Genomic DNA, 13991 nt, shown 5'->3' with positions numbered 1-13991 from the left:
TTTAAACCAAGCAAAGGTTACGATGAACTAGTTTCTCATGACCAGGGTTGGGCAAAGAATCAAAAATGTATTTTAAGATAAAATACCAAATACAGTGGTGTATGAGTGCCTTGTAGTATGAGAAAATTGGTGTACAAGTGGCTTTACTAGTAAAAATCTTTATTTTTACTAGTAAAGCCACTTGTACACCAATTTTTTCTTGTACGCATATTTTGGGAAGACGAGCATTTCTTTTGATGCATTTGGTACCAGTCACGTATTCTGCTCATCGCTCGTCATATTTTACAGTATTTTGAAAATACAAAACACTAAAGTATTTTTATAAAGAATATGAAGCCATTTTCTTCAACCTCATCGAATATAAATGACAAAATCTTATTTTATTATTGAAATACATGTTTGAAATACATATATCATAAATATTGCTCATCCCTGCTCATGATGACCAGGAAATGAATACCAAGAGCTACCTCTGCTGCAGAGGATACATTTATTAGAGTTACCAGCCTCAGAAACCATCAATTTACATAAATGCTACTCATAGTTCAAGTAGCAGATATTTTAACATACTGTTCAGAGAAGACTGCATGATTTAGGCGTTCATGGTCGAAGGAGAAACAGAAGAGACTTGCTCGGACCAAGAAAAACAAGGAATGGTCCTAAGATCAGTAGACTGGTTTGCACTTAGTGAGACCACAATTTGTTTTCCAACAGGACATTGACCCCAAACACAGCTCTAGGTTATGTTAGAGCTATTTGTTTAAGAAGGAGAGTGACTGAGTGCTGCATCAGATGACCTGGCCTCCACAATCACTCATTCTAAATCTAGTCAGGATGAGTTGGCCTGCAGGTTGAAGAAATAGCAGGAAACAAGCAAACAGCTTGTGGCTACTTCAAAGAATTGGCAATTTAAAACATATTCTGGGATGTTCAACACGTTTTGTTTACTGCATAGTTCCATTAATGTTCTTTCATAGTTTGGATGTCTTCAATATCAATGTAAAATGAAAAACACCGAAAGGAGATGTGTACAAAAACCTTGATTAGTACTGTGTATAAATACATGTATGTAAATATATGAGACACAGCTGGCACACAGATATCAGGAATTTTTTGGTTGTGTTTCGAGCTCTTTTACAAGTCACTACATGCAAATGAGCATTGTCAGGAACTGGCTTTGCACATTAGAGGTGATCAACATTTCTACACCAGTATGAAGGCAATCCGTGTATCTGGAACATTTGTAAATTCACTGGAATATTTGACTTCTGTTTGACATATGCAAACATGTACACACTACTTTTTTAAATATGCCAAAATAAATTTCATGCAGCTTGTTTGGAGTCGATACTGTCTTATATGATTGTTACTGAAAGTTCTTCAGGCAAGTAATTCTTCAGTAAGTCAATTAATGATTTGATTTTGTTGATAAATGATGGAAGGAAAATAGCATACAGAGAAGTGAGGCAGAGCAGGTTTTTCAGAACTACAATAGTCTGCTTTATAAATCAGGCCAGTTCTGTACTGGTTCAAAATGCAGACTGTTCCTGCCTTTATCTCAAACACATTCATGCAGAAATAAGTCAGCTTACCATCATTAACATAGTTTCGGGCACTTTAATGACATTGAAATAATAATAATAAAAAAAAAAAGTTTAAAGTTTAAAATCCATAGAATAAACTTGCTTTGGTTGATAATCACACATTAACAATCATCCCAAATTGTGTAACGTATTCCTTTTCTTTTTTTTTCGCCTTAGTCAGACATAGTCTCTTCTATAGGAACATTCAAAACTGCTTCTTGTTTCTAAGAAATCTTCAATGCCATCATATACAAACAAGAGAATAAAAGAGCACAGGCTATGAAAGAACAGTATAAAGTTTCTTGATTGAGAATTATTGTCAGTTTCAACTAGTTTACATTAAACCTGGAAAACAAATCTATGAGTAACAAATCTAATCTTTGAGGTATTTCAGAATTAATTGTCAACACAAGCTTGCCAGGTCCTTGTGTATATCATGGGGTAGGATATTAAAAGGAAAACTGTCAATTAGGTCATTATTTTTAAAACGGGCTCCTCAACCCTTTACTAAGAAGTCCACTTTAAAATAGCCGTTGACATTAGATAAAGTTTGGATCCAATTTTAACATCAGAATTTGTAGAGCGGAATGTGTGTGAATTGAATGCTGATTCTATGAAAGGCCGGTGAATGTTACTGCATAAGAGGTGAAGAGGAACGAAACCATCCATAATGGCATCTGATTTTTTTTTTTTATGTATCGAAAATATAGTTAAGAAATGTATTAAATATTCAGACAGATATCAAATCCATATAAAACCAGTTTTCTTTTAATTCTTTCTTTGTCCTCTCCATTCCACAGTGTGATTGGATTGGAACGAATAGAGAATGAATGATGAAGGGAATAGACCAAGATGATCAAAACGATTGAACTTGTTCACTTTCTATTCATTTCTTTATACAGTTAAGCAATGATAGTGACTTCCCTATGAGAACATTCCTATTAGGAATGATATTGTCAGCAATAACTTGAATGAAGAAGTGGAATTTCACAATAAGTACAATTTGCTTCAATGACAGCGTGTGCACCGACACAAACATCGAAAGTCTGTGTAAAGCCTCAGGGCTCATAAATTAAATTAATTGGGTCGTTTTATGTACCTGTGCTTCAAGGATAAGACCATGAAGTCTCAGAAATTTGCTTACATTTAAATAGTGATTAAAAAAATTGTCTTACATTTTGAATAAATATGTTACACATTTTCTCTCTCTTTATTTTTTATTTTAAAAACTGTAATCATAAATAGTTTTAGTTTATTATTATTCTTAATTTTTTTTTTATTAACTCAGATTTCCGAGACAGTCCCAGGCATTTAGACCCTATTACAATTTCAATAATTGGAAGGTTACATGTTGAACCCTTGATCATATTATTATGTGATAGACATCAGTTCCTGTTTATTTATTTATTTATTTTTTGCTTAGCCTTAGTTTTGGCACTATCTGAACAAAAGAAAGTAAATTTAAATGTAATTAAGATTGAGATTAGGATTATGATGAAGCAAAAGTCGGCAAGATTTTGATTCTTTATTAAAATAAATGTTTAAAAAAATAACCAAATTAACTGACAAATGAGTCAAAGTCCTAAGAGGCCATGCATTATAATATTTTTGCTTTCTTGTTTTCTCATGATCACAACATATCAGGAGTTTTAAAATGTTGTTTCCTTGTGAACAGTAATTAATTTTTCTGTGCATTTGGCATAAGAGTTGTAGAAGCATGTTCTAGAGGCAGCATCATCGCAGCATCATGAATGATCGCATTCGCTTTAACTTTGATCTGGAAATCACTCAAACTAAAATTGCTTTGTATCTGTCAGTGATTGACAACTTACACATAAGTGCCTGACACTTGAGAAGCTCTATGCAGAAGGACGAATACACCGAAAAATCCAGATCACGAGGAAACAAGGTTTGTTATGTCAACATAACGAGAAAATTTAGTCTTGATCACGAAGGAAACAACAAGTTTCTTGTGATCTCGATATAATAAATTGTGATCAAGAGAAAGCAGAAAAAAAAAAATATGAAAATTCATGACCTCTTTCGGCTTCCATAGTCAGTTGCATTGAATTAAAAAAACAATTGTCTAGAATTATGCCTAATAACTACAAACTATTTATCATAATCCTATAATGAGGAGATTAATTTGTAAGCGAGTCCTGTGGCAGTTGAAGGAAAAAAAGGCACTCAACTGTCTGCATAGTTACCACTTCCCTATCGACACTTTTATGTGGCACTTTGCAGTCTAACCACACAGTCGTTAAATGTGCATGTGCAGTTGGGTATAAGAAAAAGTTGTGATTCTGGTGCGTATGTTTGTGTTGCTGTGTGCTATAATCCTCCCTTGATAACACCAGACAGGACTGGCAAGCAGAAAAATCTTTGGTATCAGTGGCTGGTTGATAAAAACCCCCAGCACAGTGAGGAAGGTTCTCACTACAAACAAAGTTAGTTCATGTACACGTGAAATTGTGCCTGATTTGTGCCTTGAAATGCTCACAACATAAGTCCCTTTGCATTGCTCTTACGACACAGTGAATCCAGAAATGCTACACAAACTGTGCCAAATCTTAAATGTGAAATGTTGTAGACATGCTGTAAGTCTGAAATCCCTCTGTGAAGATAAATGCTGAGGGAGTGATTCTTCTTTTTTCTGCTAACATCATGGTACATCATCAGAATGCAATGCAATGTCCACTTTTTGTGAAACATTTTCTTTTCCTTAATAATTGTTGATTCATTTCTCTTCGTCCTGCATAAAGGCTCTTAAAGTTTCACGTTGTCAACAACGTTTCTTCTTAAGTATGCACACCATATCACGACAGTAAAAAGAACTTGATGTCTGAATTACCCGCATCAATTTAAAAAAAAAAAAGTACGTGAGATTATGTTATTATGTTATTATACATGAAGCATGGAGTTAGAGGTAGAAAAACTCTAAATATTGTGTCTTTTTCGTTGTTTTTAAAAGCAAAATCGCAAAACCGAATTCTGATTGCTTTTTTCTGTTCTGTTTTTTTTTGGGATGTTTAATGCCAATGGGATGTTTAACGCAGGATTAGATATTGATTGTTGTGTAGAATAGCATTGAACTTCTCTGATTACATTAAGGCAAATATATTGGCATTTTTTGGTAATATTTGATGTTTTCCAATGCTCGTTGTGTTATTTTCCTAAAATCAAATGAAAGGTTGATTTGTCACCGAAAGTTCAATAGTGTCTAAAACAGATCTCAAGCTTTACAGAATTCCTAATTGACTTTTATTTTCCTCACCATGTTCTTGCCAAATATGGTCAGCCAGCTACCAACTAGGGACGGTGATGGTGGCACAATTAGAAAATTTCAGTAGTACTTCACTGATTTTAGCCGTAATGCACTGTTATTATCAGCAGGTGGCAGTGTAATCTTCTAGACTTCAAATAATGAATAAGGATTTGGTTGTCATGTGATGATTGTAAATGCTGGGCTTTCCTGCACTGCACAGGCACGTTAGTAATTATTTTGACTATTGACAAGAAAGGGGGGAGGGGGGAGAAAGTCCCCAGGGCATAATGTCATCTGGGAACAAAACCAATCTGTCATCTGTTTGTGCAAAACCAATTGAAATAGCATGTCTGCGATTTCATTGCTGGGAAGACTGACCTTTGGTGGAGGTTATGAGATCTGCTCTGGCTCTTCGCTTTCATTAGAGTAGTGTATAATCTGATAAGTGCCATTAAACAGCCATTACTTCATTGCAGTGGTCTTGAATAGACAAATGATGCAGCTAATGCGTTGTGTATTGCTGCCCCGTTACATGTTTTATTTGTGTACACACCCCATGTTACTTCTGGTCCACTAATGCTTTATTGAAACTACTGAGGAGGTCCAAAATGCCTCATTTAAAAATGCTAAATGGCTTCAGGCACACTGATTTTCTGATTTATTTTGTGTGTTGCTGATTGTTTGGAGCAAGTCAGATTGCATGGCACACTATGTATTATGTCTGAAGGAATTAACACAACCTGGGAGTAATCCGTTCTCAGGCTTTGGAGAAATTGGCAGTGGAGGTGCCAGACTGCCCAGGGCTGCTTCCACGGCCTTGCTGGTGCTCGTCATGCCAACGGCTTGTGCAGCGACGCCGGGCGTTCATGAAAAAGTTGCTCACTGTGTTGAGCTCTAGGCCCAGCTGTTGTGCAATGGTCAGCTGCATTTCTCTGCTGGGCCGCTTATTCTCCTTAAAGATGGCAATAAGTGTGCGCCGCTGCAGGTCAGTGAACACCAGGCGCTGCTTTTTAGGGACTGCGTTTTGCTCCTTCAGCTGCTCTTGCTCTTTTCGCTTACAAGCTGTAGAAAGAAGAGAATACAAAATGAAACTAAAGATGAAACCATGAAAGAGGGCCTATTCATGATCCAAAATTATAGCACCATGCTAGAGCACCATGCTCTACGTTCTTATTAAGACATTTATTACTGCTGTACAGTGCTTGAAAAAAGGTTTGGAAATATTCTATCCACACTGGCTATTTGGAACCAAATTCACCCTACAAAAAGACTATGACCTGAAGCATATGTCCAAGCTTTTATAAAAGTTACTTAGAGAGCAAAGTCAGTGGAAATGTCTATCATGGGACGGCCTGCACAGTCATCACCCCTAAATCCAATGGAACTGATTTGGGATGAATTGGATCCCAAGGTCAGAGAGAAATATCCATCAAGTAAAGAACACATTTGGCAAGAATTTCAGCTAAATGTTTGGTAAAGCAAATTGTCCAACTGTTGAAGAATTCACACAAAATTGTTCATTTATATGTCTTATTCAGTGAGTGCTTCTCCTTTAACTGCTTTAATATTAGAAGCTGATTTAACTTCCTGTCCTCTCTCCCCCTGTTCCCTTTCTGTAATGAAATCACATGGGCTATTTATTACTTTGAATATTATTATTATTTTACTCAAATTCATATGTATCATGTTACTTTACCTATTTGTAACTGTAAAAAAATAAAATTCAATTCCATTTTCTCATCTTTATTTTTTCCTCATGCTGTTTTTTTTCTTCCTTTTCTGTATTGAAATCTCATGGGAGAGAGAACAATAAGAGCAATATTACCTGAGAGGCTGCTTATTTGTTCTACTGTATGTTTATCATTTAACACCTGCCTGCTGTCCCCTGTCTGATTCTACATCACATAACGCAAGTCAAGTATTTCAACTGGTGTTGCCAGTCATACTAAATCGTATAAATTAGCAGTTGTGAAACCAAATTAGCAGTTATTTAAAAAAATAAATGTCCCAACCAATCAGTTGTCCAACTAGACCAATATCAAACCTTATATTTTATCTTCAAAATCCTAGAAAAACATTATTGCATATAAATGAGTTACACTCGTACTTACCTAGAAATAATATATATGACATTTATCAATTAGGATTTGGACCTCATTGTAGCACAGACCTCATTGTAGCACAGCACCTTTTAAAGTGATAAATGACCTACTACTGAAAGCAGGTTTTTGTGCCCTTGCTTGTGTTGTTTGACTTTTAACACTACTGATAATATTACTATGTAATGTAAAAATATAGTGGCACTACTGTACATAATGTAAGAAAAAAATCATTCCTTATGCTACACACTGGTTGGTTTTTAAATCCCTCGCTGTCTAGATGATTCAGTAGATGCATAAACAAGCTCCAGTTAGTCCAGATCCATGAATGTCCCCCCCCCATCCCTCCCTACTGTCATAATAGGTCAACAAAAGGGTCAAACATTATCTTAGCTCATCACTCTGCACTGATTCATTTGGAGAACAGGTAATCTTATCTGATTTCTACTCTGCAAATAACAATGTCATCCCTGAACTCTAAACAATCTAGTCTTGGTTTAAATACAATTTACTCTGTTCTTTTTGACCCAGATTCTACAGGCCATTAGACTTCACAATAATACTTCCTCCACCAACATATTAAACGCCGGTGTACCTCAAGGCTGCATATTAAGTCCACTTGTTTATGTTTGACTTTTGCACAATTTTATAATCAAGTTTGTAGATGACACTACATTGTTTGGCCTGACAAGACCGCCTACATGAAATAGATTCACAATTTGTTAACATGGTATGCTTGTAACAACCTGGACCTTAGCATACAGAAAAACAAATAACTGATCGTGGGCTACTGGGACTATTGGACTGTTTTTACTAAAGTTTAGGTACACATGGTTGGTATCCATGAGCTAATGGGTATCATTATTCTTGTTCTTGTACATTTTCTCAGAAAAGGTTTAACCTAATCTAACCTAATTTAAACAAAAGGTTCAGGCTCTTTGTTGGTACATCTAAGAGTGAAGATTAAAGTAGGGATTAGCTTTCTCTTACGACGCACCACAGTTATGGAACAGTCTTCGATTTAGTGTTCAGGATTCAGTGTTTCAGTCTAGGATGAAAATATATTTTTTTAGTCAAGATTTTTGTTAATAGTTTTCTCAATTATTCAAAAGTAGATCTCGTGGGATCAAATGCATAAAAATGGTTTGCTTAAACACCACCCCTTTGCATTCACTCAGGTTTTTAATGATGTAAACTTTATGTCTTAGGAGGCCCTCATGTCTGTGTTAGCTTTTGGAATTTTTCTTGAGCTTTAATAGTCCAGTAGTACTTTAAGACTCTCTACTTGCTCTCTGCAAACAGTATCGTGGGATACTCATGAGATACCAGTGATATTGACCCCGATAATGGCTGTATATTTTTCCTTAGATAGCTTGCAATTTCTTTGTTTTGCACTCAGTTCTACATTTACATTTACATTTGCGGCATTTAGCAGACGCCCTTATCCAGAGCGACGTACACTACATTGGCTTAGGACTGCAGTTTCTACTGTGTATACTATATAGACAAAAATGCAATTGTGTTACCAAGGACTAATGTGCTTATGAACTTATGAATATGATGGCATTCCTAAATTCATTCCGTTTTAAATTGGTGATTATTTTACTGACATTATTAACAGTTAATCAGCGTGTTTCGTAAACATATTAACATCATTACCAACCACTACTAGAAGACAATTAATCTGTTTTTTGCTATTATAGGTTGAATTTAAGTGGCCTTAATATACAAATCTATTAATAATTAATATTAATGCAATTCCTTTTAATTCAGTTTTATTTGTATAGCAATTTTAATAAATGGACATTGTCCCAAAGTAGCTTTATACAAATAAAGAGTGGAAATACAAATTATAAAGTTGAATGTATTAGTTTAGTGCCTATTAATTAGTTCTTTATAAATGTATTCCTACTGAGTGAGCCAGTGGTGATGGCGGCAAGGAAAAACTCCCGGAGATGATGAAACTCACAAAGAAAGAAACCTTGAGAGGAACCTGAATGTCCATTCATAACAGTTCCATCATTGTTTAGGTACATGGGTCATGGGCATTTAAATGCAGAACTGTTCATGCAAACTGCCGTCCAAAGCCATTGTAGCTCATCGTTGATATCAAGTACATTCCAAATTACAATCCAGTGTAATATTAGACTGGTTCTGTTATTGTTATTTGTTATTATCATTTTTATGGACTTGTGTATTTGTACATTGCTTCATAAAAATTTAAACCACATCTGCCTATTCAATCCTGATCTATCATTTATAAATACAGTTATAATTTAATTATTCAACCAGTTTTCAGCACACACACACACACACACACACACACACACACACACACACACACACACACACACACACACACACACACACACACACACACACACATATATAATTTATAGTTTTAACTGTGATTGCTTGTTTTTAAGTCCAGCCAGCATTTACTGTGGAAGACTTGAAATGGTAATGCATGTATATATGCCATATTCCAGGTTAAACTATTTGGTTCACACACACATTGATCAATGTAAATATTGCCTAGAAGGTATTCCATGATCAATTTTATATGTATTTCCACCAAAATGATCACGTTTTTGACAAATTATAATATATAATATTTGCAAGGTCTGTGTTGCTTTGAGACGTCACAGCAGCCTGAGGTTATATTTTCTACTCACTAACAAGATTTTTGTCTTTCTACTGCATACAGCTTATAATTCGGATCATTACTCTTAAATTCGGATTTGATTAGATGACAGAAAATGTACACCCCCTACCCTTTGGTAGATTGCAGATGACGAAATGCTGTTTAACCCTATGACGCGCTGCTTCCAGCCAGTTGGCCTCTTTGCAATCGTATTTAAAGGTCACTCTCTCCTATTGATCGGTTTGGGATTGATCACATCAGCACCAGAATGGACAGAGGCAACACTGTTGGACCTTGGGGATGGGTTCTAGCACCGTCCTGTTCACGTGCCTCTTTGTTTTTACCACTGTTTCTGAGATGTTCCTACTACAATTCATTCTCAGCTCATGATGATATGAAACACACATGATATGATTTCTATAGGGACAAGCCCTTTAACACCATAATGGGAACAGTTTGATTTATGTGTGCAGTCCTACTTGTAATTTCCTTAATAAATAAACAAATCAAAAATAATAAAAAAAAATTTCAATAAACAGTTATTTAGGGGAAATGTTTACTGATCTTTTATTTTTTTAAATAAATAAATTAATAAATGAATGATTTTTTTTATTTCTCATTGATGCAGCAAGCATCCACATGCATTTCTGGATTTCAGATACAAATAAATTAAATTGGTAGTATTTTTCTTTATTATAATACTCTACTTGTCGGCCTTATTTTTGATAGTATCCACGTTTTAAATCTTGTACCAGATGCCGATATTTCCGTAAATATTTAGATCTGCTCTATTTCTTCTTATTATTTTTTTTTCTTCATTTAAAAAAATCGATATCCACAGTGAGGCTCCATGGGGAGAATGCTGAAGTGGAATAATTGATAGGTAGGCTGACTATCTTTATCGATCGCCGTATCGAACTTGACCAAATACACTGAGAGTGCTGCTGTTCTGAATTATATTTTTTATAGTTAAAAGATTGTGTTGATTTGTCTTGTCTTGGTCCTGGTGTGTGTTTGGGGTAAATACCTTTCTCTGTGTCTTTAGCATTAAGTAGCTAGACAACGATATCTAATTGAATGTCTCATTTAGACTTTAAAAAAATAAATCGTTGTATTTAACACTTTGGAAGAAACACTTTATTTTATTCTTCTATAAATAGAACGTGTTTATTAAGATTTAAACGAAAAGTCATTTTTTTCCGAAAACCAACTGGACTCCCAGACATTCACATGACATTGATTTTGGTGACTGTGATGAATGTGGAATAGTACTCTAATTTAAATGCATTGATTGCCACCAGACTCGATCCCCCTGGTGTCACACGGCACCTGCGGACATGCGCATATTGTAATGCGCAAAAAAAAGAAAAGAAAATCGCACCTCTATACGCAGGCTATTGGATTGCACTTAAATGCAACTTTTTTCTTTTTTAAACTTGCCATAAATTACATCAAATAAAATGTAATAAAATAAATAACAATGGATGCACTGGCAATACTTTTGAATTGTCTTCTATGAGGCATACTGGATCTGGAATCAATGTTAATAATATGACAGTTAAATATACCAAGGAATAACAATAATATAATCAACGACCAAATTACATTTATATCGATTATACAGCTTTAATAACATGTGCGGTTGCTTCCATGCGCGCTCACAAAATCAACTAAATAAACATCTTTTTGATTCCAATAGTGTTTATATGCAAAAGTGTTTACGCATATAAGCATAACTTAAAAATCCACTGATCCACTTAGCAGAAATCAAACATGCCACTATTCCCTGATTAATAATATCTTCAATCGAAATGTTTTTTTAATAGGGATATGTTCTTTATTTTCTTTGGATGAAGTTATTTTCAATTGCAGACCACTCTGTGCAGCTAAGAATGGTTCCACGTGAACATCACAAAGGACCATGACGTTACTGAACAACTCAAGAACTAGAAGGATGGATCCTACAATGGCTTAGGACTTCAATAGGCATTTCAGCACCCAAACACTAAACAGCTCCCTGAAAAACACACCTCAATAATGAAAAGGATGATGAGAACGAGGATGGGTTCCCTTTTCAGTCTGGTTCCTCGCAAGCGTTTGCCTGTGTATTATCTCAGGGATATTTTACTTGTTACTTATAAAATATAAATGTATATTTTAGAAACAATTTATCGCCATAAAGCTTCTTTAGGACACTGTTTATGGTTAAAGGCTCTAAATAAGAGTTAAGAGAGGACACGATTTATATTCACGTGCATATGTTTATGCACGTCTCTTTTTTCCAGCCAATAAGAATAAAGAAAAATAGCAAATAATACAAAATCTACATATTTCAAAAATTCGAGTGAATGGAATGCACCCATCAGTCACTCAAATCATTTCAATCAAATCAATAAATACAGTCGTTTTTTATAGGCTTCATTTGTATTTTAAGTGTAAACACTGAAATAAAGCCCTTATGAAATAATAATAAAAAAAAAAAATTGAAATAATGGGCCTACAGGTTTTTGTGCATCTACCATGTGTCGTTTAGAAGATATAAACCATCACGAGTACCTGTACACACCTGCGAGTCTAAGCGCCGACATGCGCTGGAACTCGGGCTCTTGGAGCCACTTCCACATCCTCCGAAACGTCTCCCGTCCTGATTTTAGTTTCCCCCACGGTTTAGGATTCCGCAGAAGGTCCGAGAGAGTGCCCTGGGACCGAGACAATATCCGCTGGGCGAAGATAGCTTGTGGAATGCTGTACCTTTTCAGTTCGGCCGTTATTCTCTGTGCCACCTCTTTCGTGTTGATCTCCTCTGCTTCCCCAGATCCGCCTGCCTGGGTACCTCCGGGTTCGTGCCTGTCGTGTTCCGACAGCATAGATCCATTAGAGTGCAACTGCGAGGCATGAAGACCGTTTAGAGTGGACATGATTCCGGCCCCCCCAAAATCCCCCCGACCTAGCATCGCTGCATGAGCCTCGAAGCCTCCTGGAGAGATCATCTTGTCGTGAGCGCAAGGTCCGTAGACCCCGAGAGGCTGCTGAGGGTTGTGGAGACCACCCAAGCCGTTAGACAGCTGTGAAAGCGGCTGTGCCATGCAAGAGATCTCTTTAGGGTAATGTGCGTACAAGTTGCCCATCGGAGCAAAGCCGCGGTCGTCGCGCATTAACGTGAAGCTGCCGCTAACATTCCCGGCGGTCAGGCGCTGGTGCGCGGGATGCTGATGATGCTGATGCTGGTGCTGATGAGGGTGATGGTGATGATGATGCGGGTGTGCATGATGGTGGTGCGCGAATTTGTCCGATACCGTGGACATCGAGGGCAGGTGCTGTAACGGTGACAGAGTGGTGTAGGTGCTGTTAAGGCTCATCCCAGACTCGCAGGACATCGTCATAGCGGCGGGAAGAGGAGCCGAAAGCGAGTGGTCGCTGCGATAATCGCCAGCCGCGTCCAGGATTGAGGCCATGCTAGACACCATGCTGGACGATTCCAGGTTCCGGTGCGACACCGACTGTCTCGTAGGAGCAGAGTTCATAAAACTGTCCGTTGGCTGAGAGTGTGAAACGGTGTGAAGGTTGCTGAGGTTCTCCATCCTAAGTTCCATGACTGAAAAGATGCCCACCTCTTCCAGTCTCTCTTGCTGTCTCTCTCTCTCTCTCTCTCTCTCTCTCTCTCTCTCTCTCTCTCTCTCTCTCTCTCTCTATCACACACACACACACACACACACACACACACACACACACACACACACACACACACACACACACACAAATCTGTCGCACGTTGCAACTAATAAATCCTTTTTCTTTCCTCTTTCTTTCTTTCTTTCTTTCTTTCTTTCTTTCTTTCTTTCTTTCTTTCTTTCTTTCTTTCTTTCTTTCTTTCTTTCTTTCTTTCTTTCTTTCTTTCTTTCTTTTCACTGCTATAATAAATGATCGAAGCATTTCAGATTTAAAATATAAATTGTCGTTCAATTCATTCTTAAGCAATGATCCTGCGGTCTGGCAGAACAAGCAGATTGTCATTCATATAAATATAAATATAAAAATGCAATGAAAATATTTTGTTCAATAAATTGCATTTTGACTTAATAATGAAGATTGTTCTAGCAGGCTTGTGGCCTCAGTGAGAAACCGATAACCGATGCACACATCTCTGAACAAAATGCATGGCTTTCCCAAAATGTTCCTAATTCTAAGTAATCTTTAATTGTAAGTTTACCCTAAGCTGAGCAGTAAACTGACCTATTCGTTATTTTTTAAAAAAACAACAACTCTGAGAAACCTTGTTTGGAATCCTGATTTCAAGGCTTGATTATCTTTGGGTGCCACTTTGCAGCATCTGTGCTTTACTGAGGGGAGTTTGAACTAGAAACAACTAGATTGATAATAATAGCTATAATGCATCTTTA

General features: G+C 36.6%; 1 protein-coding gene across 1 annotated transcript; it reads right to left on the bottom strand.

Annotated features, from left to right (window-relative positions):
* Nucleotides 1-5549: 5549 nt before the first annotated feature.
* On the bottom strand, nucleotides 5550-13184 carry onecut3a (one cut homeobox 3a; the record flags this gene model as incomplete). Its single annotated transcript, XM_083559505.1, has 2 exons — nucleotides 5550-5910; nucleotides 12158-13184. 2 exons carry the CDS (start codon nucleotides 13182-13184, stop codon nucleotides 5606-5608), a joined length of 1332 nt encoding a protein of 443 aa, XP_083415631.1. The 3' UTR covers nucleotides 5550-5605.
* Between the last annotated feature and the right edge of the window lie 807 nt (nucleotides 13185-13991).

Source organism: Silurus aristotelis (assembly GCF_946808225.1).
Source record: "Silurus aristotelis genome assembly, chromosome: 13".
NCBI lineage: Eukaryota > Metazoa > Chordata > Actinopteri > Siluriformes > Siluridae > Silurus > Silurus aristotelis.
The sequence above is the reverse complement of the archived record's forward strand: the minus strand, read 5'-3'. Positions and strand labels throughout refer to the sequence as shown.